The 20,663-nt window shown below is 34.5% G+C and overlaps 1 protein-coding gene and 1 pseudogene across 1 annotated transcript; one reads left to right on the top strand and one right to left on the bottom strand.

Annotated features, from left to right (window-relative positions):
• Nucleotides 1–324: 324 nt before the first annotated feature.
• On the bottom strand, nucleotides 325–16,834 carry ARF4 (ADP ribosylation factor 4). The gene is made up of 6 exons (XM_011371791.2): nucleotides 16,433–16,834; nucleotides 9,162–9,242; nucleotides 8,592–8,701; nucleotides 4,776–4,847; nucleotides 2,878–3,003; nucleotides 325–1,282 (listed from the first exon to the last, which is right to left on the bottom strand). The coding sequence occupies exons 1-6, from the start codon at nucleotides 16,497–16,499 to the stop codon at nucleotides 1,196–1,198; spliced, it is 543 nt and encodes a 180-aa protein (XP_011370093.1). The 5' UTR covers nucleotides 16,500–16,834; the 3' UTR covers nucleotides 325–1,195.
• LOC111746632 lies at nucleotides 6,502–6,620 on the top strand (annotated as a pseudogene).
• Nucleotides 16,835–20,663: the final 3,829 nt, after the last annotated feature.

Below are 20,663 nucleotides of genomic sequence, written 5' to 3'. Positions count from 1 at the left end.
CCATGCAAACAGCACTTGAATTTTTTTAACCTTAGCTGTGAAATACATGCTTTTTGAGCATTTTACAACAGCTTTTTACTCTTGATGAGTCTAAAAACGTACAATGTCAAAATGGTATTTTATCAAAGAAAACTAAATTTTTGAAGTTGCTCCCCACTGTTATATACACACAATAGCAATCCATATTTTATTTCCAATTTACACGATTAGTAAATTCACTGGGATCTGTGTTACTGTTCACAGTATGTAAAATATGCAAATCAACTTTGCTAAATAAGAAAATCCATTTCAAACATCTTTAAGACTAAAAAAGAACACACACAATTACATATTTTATCATTTTATTAGGAATAATTTCAAATGGGTTATGAAGAAAACTTATTCATTTGAGTCTGATGAGTTTTCCAAAAACTCTTAATGAAGATATGTTCACCAATAAACAATAAAACATCAGCAGAACTATCATACACTGGGTAAAGAGTCAGGCTGATACCAAAAGCAACATGCAACATAAAAAAGATACAATATAAAGAAAGACAATCTGCTGGATATTAAAAACTCTTCTCAATATGAACTCTTTGCAATCAGCAAAGAACTATTTAGCTAACAAATCCAAACCGCACCAAGGTAAGCTTGGCTGATGGAAGCCAGGAGTCAATGACAGGCAAAAAAATAAGTTCCTCAGTGCAACAGATCTGAATAGTGTTTTGGAACATTTCCTGGCTGGTACAAGCGATATTAAAAAATCTTTTTGGCAAGGGAGAAAAATAAATACAAATGGAATGCTACATTTTTAAATCAGCAGACTGCCCCAGGAATGATAAAGGTATCAGTAAAGTAGCAAGGGAAAAACTTTAAAACATTATTGTTGTGGGCTCAAAAAACATTCAAAACGGATTTATTTAAAGGTGTCACAATAGCTATGTCCAGGCATTTAGGCTTAAGGGAAGTAAAATTAAAAGAGGACACTTTTTTTTCCAAGTTAAGGAGAATTTCTTTAAAACCAAGCATATTGCTAAATGGCAACATTATACTTGGTAAACAATAATTGGCAACAAAATAAGTTTAAACGCTGTAATCTTCTGCCCAAACCAGTCCCAGATACTGTTTAATAACCAAGATGCAAACTAATTTTGTTGTAACAAGCCTAGACCAATTCTATCAAACGTGTCCTTGGTTAAATATCCAGTTTCATTTAACGTTTTGAAAGTTCATTCGACAGCCAGTCAAGTCCTTCATAAAGACCAGTTCCTTGTGTAGCACAAGTGGCTTGAACATACCACTATAAAAAAAGGACAAGAGAATACTTGATTAACATAGGATTATTATAACAGTGTTCAAAATTTCTTAATCAGAAAAAGTAAATATTTTCTCCCAATTCCTGAGAGGTATTAGTCAGCAGTTACCATAAAGTATAGGAAAAAAGGCAATAAAAATCATATAAAACCATAGGAGTAAATGAATAAATACGTTAAATATTACATTCCACGAAGGATTAATTTTATATTTGATGATCTCAGTAACTGTATAGATTGGGAGTTTTCTCATAACTGTTGCTTCTCATAAAACTCCTCTCACATTTAAAGCTACTCCTACATATTCATTAAACTTAATCAACTGTTCGCTAATATGAAAAGATTAATAACAAATAAAATATCCACCTGCTCCTTATAACCTTCATTTCTCAAACATAAAAAAAGAAGTTCAGAGAACAAGAGGTAAAATTCTGAAAGAGTATGGGCTTGTTGATATTTTAGAGACAAGTTTTTTTAGATAATTTCACTATCTTTAGTCTTACGCATTCCAAAAAGTTCTACTTTTTAATATGGTAATGATTCTCATCTCCATTAACTGTATGTACTGCCATAAGAAGTTACAAATACCAAGATAAAGTCCTAAAAAACAATTTAATTACCTGTAAGAGATAGTTTATTTTTATTAATTTTATTGGCCAGTTCCATTTTGCCTTAAAGACACTGCTTTAATATTGCATGGAAACTGCAAGACTACTAGTCTACCAAGTATTATTTAAATACCAAACACCCCAAATAAAATAGAAGGCTGGGAAAAAGCATGAATTCATATCTTCATTCATATCTTCACAGCAAGAAAAACTGGTATCATTTGTAGTTCATCTTATTTAAATCAGCCTGGACCATCTCAAACAGTCTATACAGTTATTGCCATAGCACAGTATTTGCCTGTTGACAAACTAATGAAAAACTATTATAAAGCACAAGCTACACTAAAAGTTTGTGATATCTTTATGTATAAAATAGTATGTTATAGTTTGTCAATATTTAAATCCTGAATATAAGCTCTTATTATATAATTTTAAATTCAAAACTTATTTAATATCATAATTAAAGGTCATATAACCTTTTGATATCATGTAAACAGCACGAAACAATATTATCTGAAAAAACCAAATTATTAAATATTTGCTGCACAGCTATTTAAAAGATGTAAAGTTAAAAATATCAATAATCTTTAGATATTAAAATTCTCATACACTACAGTTTTCCACATCTTTATCAATACGATACATATGAGGACAAAGTTAAGAAAAATCAAATAAAATAAAGATATTTAAATCTATGGATCCTTAAAGGAGCTATATGAAAAGCTAAAAAATCAAGAAGATTATCAGCATACTTTAAAGTAAAACTGAATACATCATTTATAAAATGTATGAAATAAAGCCTGAAAGGGCTCATGTTTGTATCAGCAAGAGTGTATTACTGTAAACTAATGTGCTCTTTATCTCTTCAGAGGGGACAATTAATTAATATTTAAACTAAATATTAGCTAAAACAATTATCATAATAATTCTAAAACAATTATCCTAATAACAATTAATATCCTAATAATACTTACTGTTCTGTTACGAAGAGACTGAAGACCTAATTTATCTGTCATTTCACTGATGGCCATAGCATTTGGCAAATCCTGTTTGTTTGCAAAAAGCAGCAACACTGCATCTTGCAATTCATCTTCCTGAAGCTGGAAATAAAAGCTAAGAAATGAACAACTACAAAACTGGTATCCAATTATTTTAACAAACTAGGTAAGCCACTGTCTTCCTATACTATTTATTAAATATTAAATACAGTATTAAACATCAACTCAATCTGCCTACATAAAGTTCAGGTACTCCTACAAATCTCTTATCCTTCAGTTTTTAAATCCCAAAGAAATAATCACATGCCTTCAAGTAAAGCAAAACTTTCAAGCCAATCATCCTACACTCTATTAAGGTAAACCATTCATTCAGCGTTCAAGATCATCCCATGAGGGTCAAGATTGGCAAGGACAAGAAACACATATGGCAATAAATATTTATGGCATGATCTTATGGTACTTAATATTAAAAGTATTTACATAATGATTCTTTTTGGACTTTTATCCTTTCTAGCCAGCTGGACCACACAACACTGAGACAATAATACAATAATTAGGGCATTTGCAGTTATGAAAAATACAAGAATTGCAAGAGTTGAAACCACAGGAATGAAGTACTGATACAACATGGATGAACCTTAAAAAACTTAGGGTAAGTGAAAAGTAACAAAAAGTTTAAAAAGTAACAAAAAACCACATAATGCATGATTCCATTTATATGAATGTCCAGAACAGGCATATGTATAGAGAAAGTAGATTAGTGGTTGTCAGGGCTGGTGATATTGGGTAGCGTTGGAGAAGGAATGGGGAATGAATACTAATAGTCCTATGATTTGTTAATGGGGTGATAAAAATGTTCTAAAATTATATTGTGGTAATGGTTGTAAAATTCTGTATACTAAAAACCACTGACTTGAACATTGTAAATGAAGTAAGTTATGGTATATGACATATCTCAATAAAGCTGTTTACCAAAAAAAAGCAGAAGGGATACTTAACTCATTAGACCAAAAAAAACCCCACTTATTTAGTTACACATACACTGACACAGTGGTTTTACAAACCGCTCCAGTCTTAGGAGCAATGAACTAGAATTTAAGATCTCATTTGAGTAAATATTTTATGCTAAAAGTCTGAAACCATGACAAGTTTCCTCAATAATCTCCCACCTCAGGCTTTTCAGCAATATGAACATATGAAAACATTACTTCGATACATGGTAAGGCCAAAATGCCACTGTCAACCAAAATCCTATTACCTTTGAGTGGAATTCATGGTTACTATTACAAAACATTTCAATGTATACATTACTTCACAATATAGAAGAAACTGAACCCAATGACCTTGATAACAAGGAATCTGAACCAGGATTTCTACAACACAAAAGTTTCAAAACTGTATATTTTCTATTTATAAAGTACTGGACTAATCCTCAACCAGAAATATGCATCAAAATCACCCATGGAAAGCTAAGCAGGGTCGGGCCTGGTTAGTACTTGGATGAGAGACCACCTAGGAAGACCAGGTGCTTTCTTTTTTTTTTTTTTTGCAAAGGTCAAATAATTACTGTTTTATATTGGTGTAAAAAATTAAAAATAAATAAATAAATTAACTCACTCATGGAGCATTCTAAAAACAAGCTGGGCATTCCTCCTAACTTACTGAAATAGCTACTCTTCTATGTGTTTTTTAAAAAGCTCTATACAAGATTTTTACATGCTTTAAGAACCTGTGATGATAGTTACTCAAAGTTCTTTCTAGCTCTAAAAATTTCATTTGTGTAATCTAATCAGTTAAAATGCATCAACCACTAATACCGCCACTGTTGCCCAGAAAAATGCATCATTGGAAACAATGAATTTTAAAAACATTACCATTTTCTGCAGTTCGTCAGCTCCTTCCTGAATTCTTTCACGATCATTGCTATCTACCACAAAAATAAGACCCTGGAAAAAAAAATTGTTTAAATAAACTATAACAGTTAAACTTAAAGGATACATTATATATGAAACATTAAAGACAGGTAGCAAAACCATATCAAGAAGCAAAATGTTAGGAAGAAAATGTACCCTTATAAAATGAAAGAATAAGAACAGAGCTCTAAGTACTGAAAAAAGCTGAGCATTTTTTCTGATTTCAATATTCGAAATCAAAAGAAATCTCACTCTTCAACTATGCCAAGAATAAATTTTATTTGCAGGGAAATAGAAGGAAAAAGAAAAAAAGGCCATAAAGTAGGGACCAAAGGAAAAGAATAAACCAAATATCCTAAAGATTCAGAATTTACTAACTAAACTAGCTTATTCAGTCAAAGGCATGCACAAAGTGTTAAAAAAAAAAAGGGGGGGGGAAGAGCAGTTTTTATATGCCTCATCAGGAAAAGTTAGCCTTGTTCCAGAATGTTGCCTGCCAACTCTAGTATCAGAGTAAGGAAATCTTAAGCAAAATATATCAAGAAAAATTCAAGGCTGATTTGATCAAATAAGAAATTCTTAACAAAAAGGAAGTTAGTAACCATTCTTAAAGATACTCAAAAATATTAGAATTCTCTACTACAAAAGAAATGGAATTGAGAAGCAATCAGTTGAATTAAGACTTTTCTAAAATTTTTCAAATGAGAAAATTTAATAAATTTTTCAACTGGAGAGAGGACAGATTCATTTTATAGCTTTATTAAAATCTATTCCCATTAATACTAAAGTGATTACTTTGAATATTCTCCCCAAAACCCTGACTGCTAAAGTATTTTTGAACATTCATCAGTTTTACCACAAATTGTCTTATGCTATTATTTAAATAAGTAACTAGATTAAATCCACTAAGGGCAGAGGGCTGTATCATTTTGTATTTATCTCTCACTATTACCACAGCACTGAGTTTGCCAGAGTACCTAATACTTATTTTAGGCTATAGTCATTAAATGATATAATTTCCTTTTAACCTAGCAAATTTCAAACCCATTTCCTTTATCTCTGTTGGAAATCATCATTTTAAACATCCTATCCTTTGAAAAAACTTGGTGCTATGAGAGCCAGTATAGCATAGTGAAGTAATACCCAAATTCAAATTTCAACACTACTTATTAGTAAATTACCTAATCCTCTTCTATAAAATACCACCAACTTTGTAAGCCTATTTAAAATTAAATGTAATCAAAGAGGTATGCAAGAATCTAGAATTACACTTGGCTTACCTTATCATAGACATTTAATGTTATCTTTTCCTTTTCCTCCCATGCTTCCAAAAGGGATCCAATTTTTTTCTGTACTAATAATCCATTTTTATTGTTTTAAAATATAAGCAGTACTATCAGTCCTAAAGTATTATTATTGAGAGGGAAAATTATTTTAGGAATAAATTCTAAATTATTCACTTCCTTGGATAGTGTAGAATCAAGAGTGTATTAAAGCTAGGACTCTAAAGACAAGAAAAGATTACTTAAACGACCAAATTTTTACTTAATTATTTAGAACAAACTAATTGGAACTATTATAATAAACAACGTGTTCTGGATTGTTAACATACGTTAGAAACATGGTTAAATGGCATAATTTCTTTTCAATTTTATAGCTGAAAGAACTGGTCAAGAATGCTGGAAAAGTCTATGGCCATGCCACCCTGAACAAGCCTGATTCCGTCTGATCTTGGAAGCTAAGCAGGGTTGGGCCGGGTTAGTACTTGGACGGGAGACCATCTAGGAAGACCAGGTGCTGTAGATGTAAAAAATAAAGAAATAAGGGATTGTAAGCTGATAAGGTCCTTGCAATCTGTGAGGTCAACCAAGGGTTGCCTTGCAATGCATGCATGAATTGAATGAATATGTTAGAAAAGCTAGCTGTAAGAGCTTAGCTGTGATTCTATCAGGTAACGCATAAAGCTTTCTCCAGCAGGCATGAGCTCCCTAAGAAGTACTTGAACTTTTGATTCTAAGGTGATCCAAAGAGGCCAGGAGTAGATCTAATCCCAAATTAATTAAGTAAATTACAAAGCATTCTAAACAAATCTGGAGTTAACAGAAGAGTTAGCCTTGGTTAGGAATTATAAGGTTTAGGATTAGCAAAGTTTTACTTCATATCTCATTTTACTTCAAAATCATGTCCCTAAATGAAATGCCTATGACTTACTTTTAAAATAAATCTAAACTATTAAGAACATTTGGGAGGAGTACCAATTAAACAATATTGGCCATATCTGAATAATTGAAGTTGGGTAACAAATACGTGAGAGTTTATTATGTTATTCTCTCTTTTGTTGTATATTTGCAAATTTCCATAACAACTTTTTTAAAGCATGTGACTCCTACCAAAATATCTTTTCTAACCACAGCTATGTTAATGAACTAATACATTCTAAATTTTAAAGAAACAAGCATTCCACTTAACATGACGTCCTACTTAAACCTGGTTGCTCCAGCCATTTACCTAGGGTATTCATTGCCACCTGGTGGCAATATACCTCACTTGTATACAATGTTAAAGGAACTGGGAGACCAAGAATGAATTACTGACATCTGCAAATCTTAAATATATGAAGTACTTGTAACATCATACATTACTTTGGGAAACACAACAGAGTTGGAACCAGGTTAAACAGAAATGTAGAACAAGAAGTAGCTCTCCAGTATTAGGTAAGTCATTCCAAGCTTCAGTTTCCTCATATGTAAGAGTAAGAAAAGAGCAGTGGTTCTCAAGAGGGAGGAATTTTGTCCTCGGGAATTATTCTGCAGGATGTGGAGACATTTTGGGTTGTTCCAACTGGTTTAAGGGGAAGGAGGGTACTGCAATTGGCACGTAGTGGGCAGAAGCCAGGAATGCTGCTAAACATCCTACAATGCAAAGGAAAGCACTCCTTCACCCAACAACAAAGAATTATTCAGCCCGAAAAGTCAACAGTGCTACTGATGAAAACCCCTATACTTGAGACTTGCTCCTCAAAATAAGGTCCTAAACCAGCAGCATCAGTACCACCACCTGAGAACTTGCTAAAAATCTCAGGCCTTACTCAGCCAGGCCATACTGAATTGATCTGTATTTTAATAAATACCTACGTAATTAATATGTAAATTAAAGTTTGAGAAGCACTACTGATGTCTAGTTTATACTTCCCGAGATTCTGATTCATGTGGTCTGGGGTTATGATCAAAGGTTTGGGATTTTTAAAGCTCCCCAAGCGATTCTAACATGCAGCCAAATTGAGAAATTCTGCTCTACAAGATCACTAATGTCTCTTCCATGCCTGTATTATATATACTATGATAATATAAAAATATCTTAGAAATCAACAGCACAGATCTATTTTAATAAAGTAAACAACAAGACAAAACGAAGGACTAATGTCTTACATTCATTAAAACTATAATGACAGAAAGTTATACAGATCTTACTTCCTAAACTAAGAATGAAACCAACAGAACTACTGATGAGACATCTTAATTCAATCTTGAGAAACCCCCCCACCCACATCCAATCTTCCAAAATATTACTATGATAGCTATGTAACTCTTCTACCCTCGGTAATTTAGCCTTCAAAGGCATAAGTGAGACAGTTCACTGAAGAATATGGAAATAGCAGAAAGAAGAATGCCAACTCATACAATACACACCAACATCCAATTAAACGGTAGAAATTAACACAAACTTTAGAGCATGAAACCTATAAGAAAAGTTATAAAAATGTATCGCATTTCTTACCTGGGTATTTTGGAAGTAATGCCTCCAGAGAGGCCTTATTTTGTCTTGACCACCAACATCCCATACTGTAAAACAAATGTTCTTATATTCTACTGTTTCCACATTAAAACCTACAAAGAAAAAAAGATTGTTGTGCACAATGTCATTAAGAAAATAAACCTCTTTATTGTGGAACTCTCAGGATTTTTAAAAGTCCTACTACATAATCAACAAACTTAAAAACTTAGGAGTTATAATGATGGATACATGACACTGTACATTTGTCCAATCCCATATAATGTACATCAAAAGTGAACCCTAAGGTAAATTATGGACTTTGGGTGATTATGATGTGAAAATCTAGGTTCATCAATTTTAACAAAATGTACCACTCTCGTGAGTGAATAGGGGAAAGGTATGCATGTGTCGGGGCAAGTGATATATGGGAAACCTCAATTTTCTGTGAACCTAAAACTGCTCTAAAAAATAAAGTCTTTTAAAAAAGAGCTGTTTCAAAATTAAACCGTATTCTATTTCACTTTATAATATATTGTCATAATATATATTAAAGTTATCTGTAAACTTTCTTACCAATGGTAGGAATGGTGGTGACTATCTCCCCTAACTTCAGCTTATACAGAATGGTTGTCTTGCCAGCAGCATCCAATCCAACTAGAAAAAGACATCACAGATTTTAAATTTAGACCAAAAGCACACATTAAGAAGTAATTTTAAAACAAATTTATAGTTTGAAAGCTAAAGTTGACTAGGCAAGGCACAAATGAGTTAGAAATGAAATTACCTCATTTCTAATTCGCAAAGGCAACACTTCTACAGAAAGCCTTTTCATTGTTCCTTCTAAACCTAGAAAGATAGCATGTAGCAGTGAAAAGAAAAGAGTACCTGGCTGACTCGGGCTCTACTCTCCAGATTTGCTTTGCCAAAAACTAGTCAAGTGCCTTTAAAGAAATCACTTTAGGAAACAGGTCAGAGAATTAGCTAAACAAGGGGATTGGATCAGATATTCTACAATCTCCTCCAATTCAAGTCATTAATTCTATGAACTACTACCATTTTTAAAAACACAAATTAGACCACCTAGGAAGACCAGGTGCTGTAGGCGTAAAAAAATAAAAAATTAAAAAATAAGGGATTGTAAACTGACAAGATCCTTGCAATCTATGAGGTCGACTAAGGGTTGCCTCACCTAAAAAACAAACAAATAAATAAATAAATAAATAAAAATAAACACACAAATTAGAAGTTGAGTCAGAGAACACATAGGAATGAGTAAATAATTAACTGTAAGGTTCATAAACTCAATTTCCTTTTATGTAAAGAGCAATTTAGAGTAAAAGGTTTCAATGCACGGGTAAAACACAATGCCCTGGTCTTCTTGAATTATAAGAGAAGGCCGATTTTATCCCTACCTAAATCCATCTCAACATCAAATGTGCAGAAATGAGAACAAAAGTATTAATTTAGGTTAAGGTTAATTTAGGTTGTAAAACTAGCCCTATCATATTCAGCTCCAATGTAAGTCACGTGTAAATTCTTAAAATGATTAGAGGCAAATACAAGTACAGAGGAATGTGCTTGTTTCTGGGGGGAAAAAAAAAAACAACCGACATACTAAAACAAGAGGTTTTACCACTTTATTACAGTAATAGTGAAGAACAAATTAAATGCCTAAGTATGAATCTCTCAAAACCCGCATATTCTATATTGTTTGCTAAAACCTTCATAAATGGAAGGTCAGTATCTAATAACATCATTGGATGTATAACTGCTCTAAAAACATCACATTTGTCCACCTGGATTTCTGCTGTCAGATTTTGAAATTCAACTGAGTATTGATTTAATAAGCAAGGATGTTTCAATATTTAAATCAAAGCAATATTTGGCACAAGAAACCAATGCTTTAAAAACAACAACAACAACAAAACACCTCACTTCACTTATCTAATTTACATTCCCCTGCAAGTAAGTTTAGCTTTTATCAGTTCAAAACAGAACTAAAGGCTACAGGCAATTCAAACTCCTACCCATATGACAACCTTTATACTCTGCATCCATAAAGGGTAGCTTTAAGATCTCCGTGGAAACTTAGGCATCTTATGCCTTCTTATTCGTGTCCCCTAATCAAACTTTGTTCTCCATTTCTTCATACCCAGGATTCATGTTTATTCTTTCCAAGTACTATAACATACTCACTAGTCAGAGTGAGCAGCCCAAGGTAAGCCCTCATTCATGGGCATAAGAAAAACCACTGTTACCAGGAAGTGTTTAATTTTTTGAGTATGAAACAGTAAAAAGATCAGAAAACATACACAAATACGATTAAACAAATACAATTAAGCCTGTCAGAATCGAAACTGAGATGCTAATTAGGAAAAAACATGTTAGATTTTGAGAAATATGGTACATGCCAGTCCTCAGTGGAGGTCTAACTGGATCTCATACTGCCATTTAAAAACAATGTAAATCCAAAAATACTGACAGAGAATGGAAAATATCCAGGTTAAATTATGATTATGTAACTACTTTAAGTTACAGTAATCTAATTTTTCTTTTAATAAAAGTTGTATACTTGCTTGTATACACAATTAATATTCTACTTCCACAGTTTTTTTTTTTACACAAAAACATTTGTTACTGTCATTAAAAAAATAATAAATTTTCTCAAGTAGATTTCGTTTATTAAAATGCTGAGCTGGTTACAGTTCCTGATGCATACTCTAGGAAGATGACTCCTTAAGAGCTTTGAATATGTTTTATATACTTATATTTATTTTTAAAGGAGTTTCCAAAATAATGCAACCAAATGGTTTTTAAGCATCCATGAGTATCTTTAAAATAAAAATTATAAGACTTGCAGCCACACAGAAGATTAAATGACTTGCAGCCACATAGAAGATTCTAAAATCGCAAAGGTATCTTATACCCAAAATGATACTGTTGTATAAATGCAAACCAGTTTTTTTCAAAAAAAGGTTATTTCTATTGTAAGATTTAAGATGCACAAATTAATGTATGCCATCACTTAAAACTCATTACATAGTTCTTTACTCAAAAACATGTTGGTCTAACAATTTTGAACCACTTTAGTCATTTCTTAAGTTTGTATTTCCTTAATTTTGCAATATCTGGCAATGAGCCTTCTCCATAAAAATGAAACTATAACCAATTCTCAACCAGCCAAGATAAAGATTCTATCTGTACAGTCCAGAGATGTCCTCCCCTCCCTCTCACCCTATAAACAACTCAATGTATTAAAAGATAGACTGGAATTATTTGTTATTCTTAACAAGACCTACACTTTAACCAAAGTGTTAGCAGCAAAACTACCCCCAAAATCTTTGCCAATCTTTAAAAAGTATGTTTACCAAAACATGGCAGCTAGATTCCAATTATCTCAACCTGGAGGAAAAAATCCAGATGCAGTAAGGAAAAAAACTGGGAAAAACTATTTTCAGGTATGTAAAATTTTAGACATGGTATTTTTCTCCGTGTTCTCCTTTTCTTTCAAATTTTCTATAAGGAAGCTTGAAATACAACTTCATAATTTAAAATTGAGTGTTTACTGTGTTCCAACCACAATACTAGGCGATTCCACATATTTTGGTAATTTAATCCTTACAATAACCCTCCATCTTTCAGACACAGCAGGTGAAGTTCAGAAATGTACCTAGAATCACAGGAGTAGCAGAACAAATATTCAAATCCTAGGTCTTTTGGAGAAATTAAATCCCTCATACATAGCTGGTGGGAATGTAAAATGGTGTAGCTGCTTTGGAAAATAGTTTGTCAGTTCCTCAAAATGTTAAACATAGTTAACATATGACCCAACGATTCCACTCCTAGGTATTTACCAGAGAATTAAAAATATATGCTCACACAAAAACTCGTTCATGAATGTTTATAGCAGTATTAATCATAATAGCCAAAAAGTAGAAAGAACCATTTTCATCAACTGATGAATGGATAAGCAAAATGTTGTATATTTCTACAAAGGAATTACTACTATTCAGCCATAAAAAGGAAGTACTGATAAATACCATAATACGGATAAACCTTGAAAACATTATGCTAAGTAAAAGCAGCTAAAGGTCACATATTGTATATTCTATTATATGAAATACCCTGAATAGACAAACCTTAGAAACAGAAAGCAGATGAGTAGTTTCAAGAGGAATTGGGGGCGGGCGGGGGGGGAGTGCAATGAGTTGCTGGGCATGGGGTTTCGTTCTGAGCTGATGAAACTGTTCTAGAATTAAGACAGTGGTGATGTTACACACTTTGTGAATATACTAAAAACCACTGAACTGTACATTTTAAAGGGATGAATTTCATGTTATGTGAATTACATCCCAATTAAAAAAAAAAACAAAAAACCTAGGTCTGATGCCAGAACTCTCAAATAGTGTTTATATATCTTGCCTTCAAATTTTTCTGGTGGAGACACTACCTTAATATTTTATCTAATTCCTCAGAGGTTTGACCATCAAAACGGAAACTAAAGCTACATTACAATGAGCTTAAGTTTTGCTTCTATCCATATATAGGAATATCTGTACTCTGATCAATGTGTTAATTGGCAGCAAGTTATCAATGGCTCTGACAGCCATATTTTATAATACCTAACATAAGAGTGTACATCTAAGGATGGTTGTACCAACTTCCAGTGACATGAAACTAAAGATTTTGCCGTTTCTATTGTTTCCCTGTATCACCTAATTAATCACAAGGGCCTTTCCTTTTAAAGGCTGGCAATTATGCTTTCAACTAATGACCTGAGAAAATGCTCGTAATAAGCTAAATCAAAAAAAAACAAAAAAACAAAAAACAAAAAAAACAACACCACAAAACTATATATCACAAGTATAAGTTTTGGGGGATCAAAAACCTCTTAAAAGGCTAGAGTAAATATAACAAATATTATCAATAGTGAAATGGTGGAATTATAGGATAGTCTTTATTTTTTCATTTTTTCTAATTTAACAAAAAGGATATTTTCAGAATAAGGATGAAAATTTAAAATTACAAAATAAATGTATTTACAAAATATGCTAGGGAAAAAGTATGAAGCACCACTTTGAGCTTAAAGCCTAACTTAATATATTTGGCAATATTTTCAAATTAGCAAATAGAGTATCCTCCCTCCTGAACCTCTCCGGTCCTAAAAAAACCAGTCACATATAAGAGTAAGGCAGAACTTTACTGGTATGAACAATCTTAGAAAGCAACATTTTTCCAGTTTTTCGACAGGAACTCACAAATTCAAAGAGTAGAATTAATAATTCCTCTACAGAAAGTAGTGCTTTTACATATACACAATATCTGGGGAGTCATTTACCAAAATTACCTCTAATCACAGATCAGGATATGGAGATCAGACTAAAAATAGGACAATGCAGGGCTACATGAGAAATATAAGGTAGAAACTTTGAATTTAAGCTCAATGTGGTCAATCACGAGGATTTCTCCTTTAAAAAAAAAAACCTACACAACTTCTGTCAATCTACACTTTGACTTTAAATAAGACATTGTTTTATAATTTTTTAATTAATTAACTACAAGCTGTAACTTCAAACACCTTTCTAAATTACTTTAACTTTTGAGAGTGGGCATAGAAATAAAATAACTTCTCCACAGTAATTTGGCAAACCAGACTCTAGCTAACTGCTATCTTTTAATAATGAGTCAAGACAGTAAAATCTGAAAAAATTACCAACTCACAAAGGCAAGAATTTTTTTATCTAACCCTTTTAAAGGAAAAGAAAGCACAGTATCTGCCAGAGAATATTAATATGGAAAAAACAACCATTAACCATTCTAATACTTCAATAAGGGCAGACACCTTAGGAGTGATGTTATTTATGCAGTCACTCATAAAGCAGGACCAAAAAAACTAATTATCAAACTTCCAAATCACCTCTTTCCCTATCCATGCACACATCCTTCACATGGTTATACTTCATTTGATGAGTTACCAAAGAAGTTGACCTTGTGACTGAATTGTTTTTAATCAAAGAAACTTGATTATCCCAAAATGAAAATACAAAACAAGAATAGCAAACCTGAGTAATAAAACACTTAACATAAATTGAATGATTCCAAATCATGACTTCTATCCTCTGAGCAAATGCACAAAGTTAAATACTTTTCCATTTTCTTTCCATCATTTTTGGGGGACGGGGGAGAAATGCTACCCTAATATAGTAATAATAGAGAAGTGCTTATAGCATAATTTTCCTTTTCTTCTCCCTCTTAAACTTTTAGCCATCACAAAAGACTAAGAAAATGAAAAACAGCAATTCATTTCCAATAAATCTTCAGTAAAAGGACCAACCATTCTACATTTCCAGAACATACTAGTTAATCTCTTTAAGGAACAAGCTGAAAATTCATAGATCATAGTCCAAAGTCTTCCTATTGACTTCGGATTCTTTTTTAAACTGCTACTTTTCAGCAACTTTTAAAGCTTAAACAATGCTTGCCCCCCTAAAATTCTTCTTCATAAATAAAATCTGAGAAACTTTCAAAAAGAAAATATTTTGATTTACCTTTGTGAATGAACCATTAACAACTGTTTCATGAATTGTGAAGAAGCTGGAATAACAGTAAAGCAAAAAAAGAATCAAATGTGTATACCCTTAATCTTCACACACCTTGAAATATTACTGTACCGTGCTTGGGAAAATTTTCCACAGTAGAACTCGAAAATGAAACTTTTTATCCCCTCTACTCTCTAGAAAACAAACTAATGAGCCAACAAGTTTCAATGTTTAAAGTTAGAGGAGCTCCTTTTAGCATTATTCAGGTCCATGGGTATTAGCTATGATGCAGACACTCACAGTTCTATGGGGGAGGGGTTGCTTACATCACAAGTGGCAAGCCTCTTCTCCCTGAGCTGAGCAAAAAAGACCCCGAAAAGCCGTTTTTTAAAAGCCTGTTTTTCAAAAGAATTAAAAAAGAACCTTTGTAAAGCTACCTTAAAATTAAGCGTCATGATATTCAGTTACTGAAAATTTGTTATCGGCTTTTAAAAAAATTAGTTTCTAAAACTTTTTTTCATTAAACCTTAGCCAGGGGGCTAATAAAATTAGTAACAAGAAAATCTGTCTAAACCCCAAAGGGAGGAACCAGATATATTTAGTGTTTGAGAGTAACCAAGAGAAACATATTCATGAAAAAGTTAGTTTTCAGGAATACTAACAAGAAAAACAAAAAAAATGAAGGGAATTCAGCGCGATGCAAAGTTTAGCGAAGTGAGCGCTGAGGACTCCGGACTCTTCTGAAACCTCGGGTGCTCCTTTGCCACTGCACTGGGCCTGGTCACTTCCTCCTACGGCCAGTTCAGAGCTCTCGGCGACCGTTCGTTCAAATACCACTGGCATGTGCAGAGTGTGTACCCAGGGCGGAAAGGGGGAGGAGGAAGGCTGGAGTCGCTCTGCCTCCCTCCCAACCGCTGCCTATACCCGTGGAAAAAGGGAGCCAGATCGCACTCTCAGAATGGGCCTTGCCAGTGTCTTCCGGGCTCTGCGAGATCCAAGAATTCGCTTCTCCCACATCTCCACCCAATCTTGTTAGGCTTTTAATAAGATCAAGGAGCGAAAAACAAAAGCAGGAGGAAACCTTGCAACACGCCGCTGCCCGGCCTCTAGGACAGGTCTGCGATGACCAAACACCCTTCGCCCCATTGTTCCCCCTTAAGAATGCCTCCCGACCCCCAGCCGGCCGCCCCTCCCCCACCACAGCCGGCAGAGGAAAACACAGGCCCCGAGGCCGCCCCAAGCGTAGAGAACCGGCCTTCCGCGACCCCACGAGAGCCGGGACTCGGTTTTCGGTCGCTCACTCACCCATCAAAATGCGCATCTGTTTCTTGCCAAAGAGGCGGGAGAAGAGGGAGGAGATGGTGAGGCCCATGGCGGTAGTGGCACTTGCGATGGGCAGGAGCAGAAGGGGTTCAGAGCGTCCCCGGGCCTTCTCCTTCCAAGCTCCCGGCAAACTGAGCGAGAAAAAGAAGCTAAGGAAGAAAGACGGCGGCAGGAACTGCCCGCTAGCCGGCGTTTCGGACTAAGCTCCAGGTCAGGTACTAGCGGGGCGCGGACCTGCTCTACGACTGGCGCGGCAGCTCCGGCTCTAGTATTAAGGCTTTCGCTGTGCCACGTCACGCGGCAGCCGCGGCGACTCCAGCAGCGGCCCGGCCCCTCCAACGCGGACAGAATCGCGTCACCGCCGCCCCATCCCCCTGCGCTTCCGGTGCTGTCCATACCATTGCGCCTGCGCACGGAACGGATTGGCCGGCTTCGCTGACGTGCATCTTTGGTCGCCGCCATCTCCGAGACGTGGCTCCTGAAGCAACGCGAGGCCAGTTGGCACATGCGTACTGGGAGACAAAGTCCCACAATGCTTCATTTTTATCACTTCCAATCAGACTCAAAGCGAGACGCTTCCGCCCGGATAAGAGCATCCAGGAGCTTGTAAACCTTGCTTCCGGAAAGGTGGGCTGTGCATTGTGGGTTTGGTAGTTAATTTCGTTCTTTCTGCCTTTTGGGCGTCCTCCTGTAACGCGACGCGCTTTGGGGATTCCCTTTTCCCACGAACGTACACGTTGCACGTGCGGGATCACACACTTGCCCTAGTGGAGGAGTGAAGGAGGGCCCTGCTTTCCTATGAAATAAGTGGTTAAAAGCTGACCTGCAGGCGGAGAGGCTATGGCAACCGATGAAGAAGCCAAGCCTAGACTTTTCGACCCCCACGTCATACTGATGATAGGCATAGATTAGAAAGTCCTATGTCAAGACGAGAACTCAGACATTTTCAACGACTATTGCAGCTTCTTAAGAGATGCCAGCGGGGAGGGCTTGCTTTTCTATCTTCTCACAGAATCATGAAGGATTGATTCCTTATATTGAAGTGGGAAGCCTCCCCGCTTTAAAAGTATTTATAACCTTAATGTTCTTCTGATTACAAAATAAGACATCTTGTCCCCCCCAAAAATGTATTAAAAAAAGCAAGTTCCTCATAATCTTCGCCTCCTCCCGTTTAGCTTTTCCACACTGTTGGTGCAGTTTACGATTAGTGTCCCTGACTTCCTCCACTCTTACCTTAGTTAAGTCATGCTCACCCACTCTTCAGGTGCTTAAAGTTTAACTCCTTTGGAAATACTTTCTTGACCTTCTGACTAGATAAATAACTCAGTCTCAAAGAATCATAACTGCTCTTCATAATCATTTCACTTTAAATATTACTATTGACAACCTTCCTCTCTCTCTCACTTGTCTGGAAATGCTAAAAAGGCAGGACTCCAGTCCGTTTTTATATTCCATTGTATTTCCCTGGATTTGACACATCATGACGCTTAAATATGGTTAAATGATAGCGGGATGCTGAACAAACTGGTATATCCGTACTATGAAATACTATGATGAATTAGAGTGATATAGAACTACAAATTCTAATGAAAAGATCTAGATACTGTTAGTGAATAAAGCTAAATAATGACTAAGTACTGTAAAGTAATATATAGTAGATTTCCCCTGGTATGTGTGTGTGTATGTGTGTGTGTGTAAATGCAGAACAAGAACGTTGAAGTAGAATCTGCAATGGTTAGTGGTTACCTGTTTAACATGTGTGGAGAAAGGAGGTAACCTTCCCAAGAAGTAAGGGAACCTGGTTTTGCAATGATAGTCAAAAAGGAGCTTTATCTGTACTTTTAAAAAATCTGCTTTGTTGAGATATAATTTACATACAATAAAATTCACCAATTTCAAGTGTGCAATTTGATGAATTTTAACAAACGTACATATGGTAGTGTAGCCAACATCGTTATCATATCAATCATTTTTATTACCTCAAAAAGTTCCCTCATACTCCTTCGTAGTCATCCTCTTCTCTCACCTCCAGCCCCTGGCCCATCATTGACCTGCTGTCACTATACCTGTGCCCTTTCCAAAATTCCATATAAATGAAATCATACGGTATGTAAGCTTTTGTGTGTGGCTTTCTCTGAGCATAATGATTATGAGATTCATCCATGTTATAGCATGTATCAATAGTTTGTTCTTTTTTATTAGTGTTCTGTTGCGTGGATATACCACTATTTATTTATTCATTCACCAGTTGATGAGCCTTGGGTTATATAAAGTTTTGGGCTTTTATGAATAAAATTGTTTGAACATTTTGGTACAGGTGTTTGTGCATCTGTATTAATTTATTTTTACAAGATGTATTTATCCCTGTACTACTTACATAATTTAAAAAATAATCGAATGAATTAACCACTGTTTTACATATATTCTTCCAGATTTTCCTCTGAAATACTAATATCTCTATGTAAATGTTAATGGGGTTTTACAGTGCAAAGCAACTTCTTTTTCAATTTAATAATATACTATGGACATATAAAAATATCACTATTTATGAATTTAACTCATTCTTTGTTTTTGTAGAGAAGTTTTATAAGTTTAAGCCAAAACTGATGACAGTTGCTGGGAAGCACGACTTCAAATGCTCCCTAACTTATTCTTTTTAAGAGCTACATTCCATTGTATGCCTGTAAGATGGCTTATTTAACTGATCTTTCAATTTGTAAAACATATATACTCATTGATCCAAAAATTCCACTTCCAGGAATTCATGATAATGAAAATTTCCCTCAAGTTTGCTATGTGAAAAGTTCAGTGTTCATTTCAGCATTGCTTGTAATGGAGAAAACTGGAAACACCAATTTTTCTAAAAAGAATATTTAAATCCCCCTTTCTTTCCCTCACTGATCGCTAGCCTAGATATTCCAGTTTTGTTTTTGCTTTGCTACATTTTACAAATTCACAATGATAAATTAAGACAGAAATTAGACCCATTGCCAGAATAAAGATTTCATCTTTTTCCTAATAGTGCCATCCTAGGCACTCTATAGTTGCTTATTCCAACTGGCACATTCTGCAGGGTGGGTTTGAAAAATCTACAGTTTCAAAAAGAGTAAGCTGTTTTGTATTGTTGATGGCCTGTTGAGTATAGCTCCACTTGGTAGAACTACCCTTCAGAAACTGTCATTTCTCAAGAGTAATCCTGAGCAATCAAAAGTAAAAACTTCTTTACTCAGGTGGATAAGGTAAAGCTATTTCATATTCTACAATGAATTTATCCTGCCTTCTTTTTAATTTCAAAATATTCCAGTGATAACATTCCTAAGCAAGTTGAAATTAAAAGTAATTAAATATACATTTAAAGAAAACCAGGGAAATGCAAAGGGGAAGCCATTGGTTTTCTGCACTCAGACTTTTAAACTCTTTAAGCAATTTAATAGAAATCTTTATTAATTTCTGGTTGAAGCAAAATACTACTTAATTTTGAAATAACCTAGTCTTGCAATTACTTCAGAGATCCACACATTCCTAGAATTTAACTTAAATGGAATTAAAGACTGTCTCCCTTGTAAAGAATCTTCCTTTGCACTGGAGATACATGTAAAGAGTTGCTTCGTAGTTGAATAACTTAAAACTGCATTTTGGAAGCTTGCTAAATTAAAAAAAAAAATTCTTGTATTATAAGTAGTCTTTATGTCTGTTTGGAGTTTTATATGGAATTCTTTAAAACAATTTTCACCTGATTCTAAGGGTATTCTCAAATTGACTAAATTTCTCAAGACAAATGAAAATGGATCCCCTTTCTCATAACTTCTTCCAAATATTAATCCATGTTTTCTCTTTAGTTAAGCAAAATAGATGGTAAGAATTCTGATCTCCACCTCTAGCCTCCAAATCCTAACCCTGGCCCAGATTAAAAAAAAAAAAAAAATGAAGATAGAATAATTTTTCAGATTTCCATTTAAGAGGTGCTACATATCAAGTACCTCATGGAAGTTATAAAACAAGATATTGATGGCTAACTGAAATGTCTCTAATGTAAAGATAAGGATAATCAGAACCAGAAAGGTTAAGTAACCTGCACAAGGTCTCAAAGCTAATAAGCAGAACTGGGATAAGAACCTATTTCTTCTGATGTCAACACCCTTAACCATGATAGTTACTGTGTTCTTATTTTTAAAAATGAGAAAATTGAGCCTGAGGGGAAAAAAAATGCTAT

This window comes from Pteropus vampyrus, unplaced genomic scaffold (genome assembly GCF_000151845.1).
Source record: "Pteropus vampyrus isolate Shadow unplaced genomic scaffold, Pvam_2.0 Scaffold195, whole genome shotgun sequence".
Classification (NCBI taxonomy): Eukaryota; Metazoa; Chordata; class Mammalia; order Chiroptera; family Pteropodidae; genus Pteropus; species Pteropus vampyrus.
This window is presented reverse-complemented; position numbering and strand designations above follow the sequence as displayed.

Coding starts and splice junctions, on each gene's coding strand:
- ARF4 (XM_011371791.2), bottom strand. CDS start 16,499: ATGGGCCTCACCATCTCCTCCCTCTTCTCCCGCCTCTTTGGCAAGAAA. Junction 9,243..16,432: donor ACAGATGCGCATTTTGATGG/GTGAGTGAGCGA, acceptor GTCTTTTTCTAG/TTGGATTGGATGCTGCTGGC. Junction 4,848..8,591: donor ATTACTTCCAAAATACCCAG/GTAAGAAATGCG, acceptor TTTTTTTTCCAG/GGTCTTATTTTTGTGGTAGA.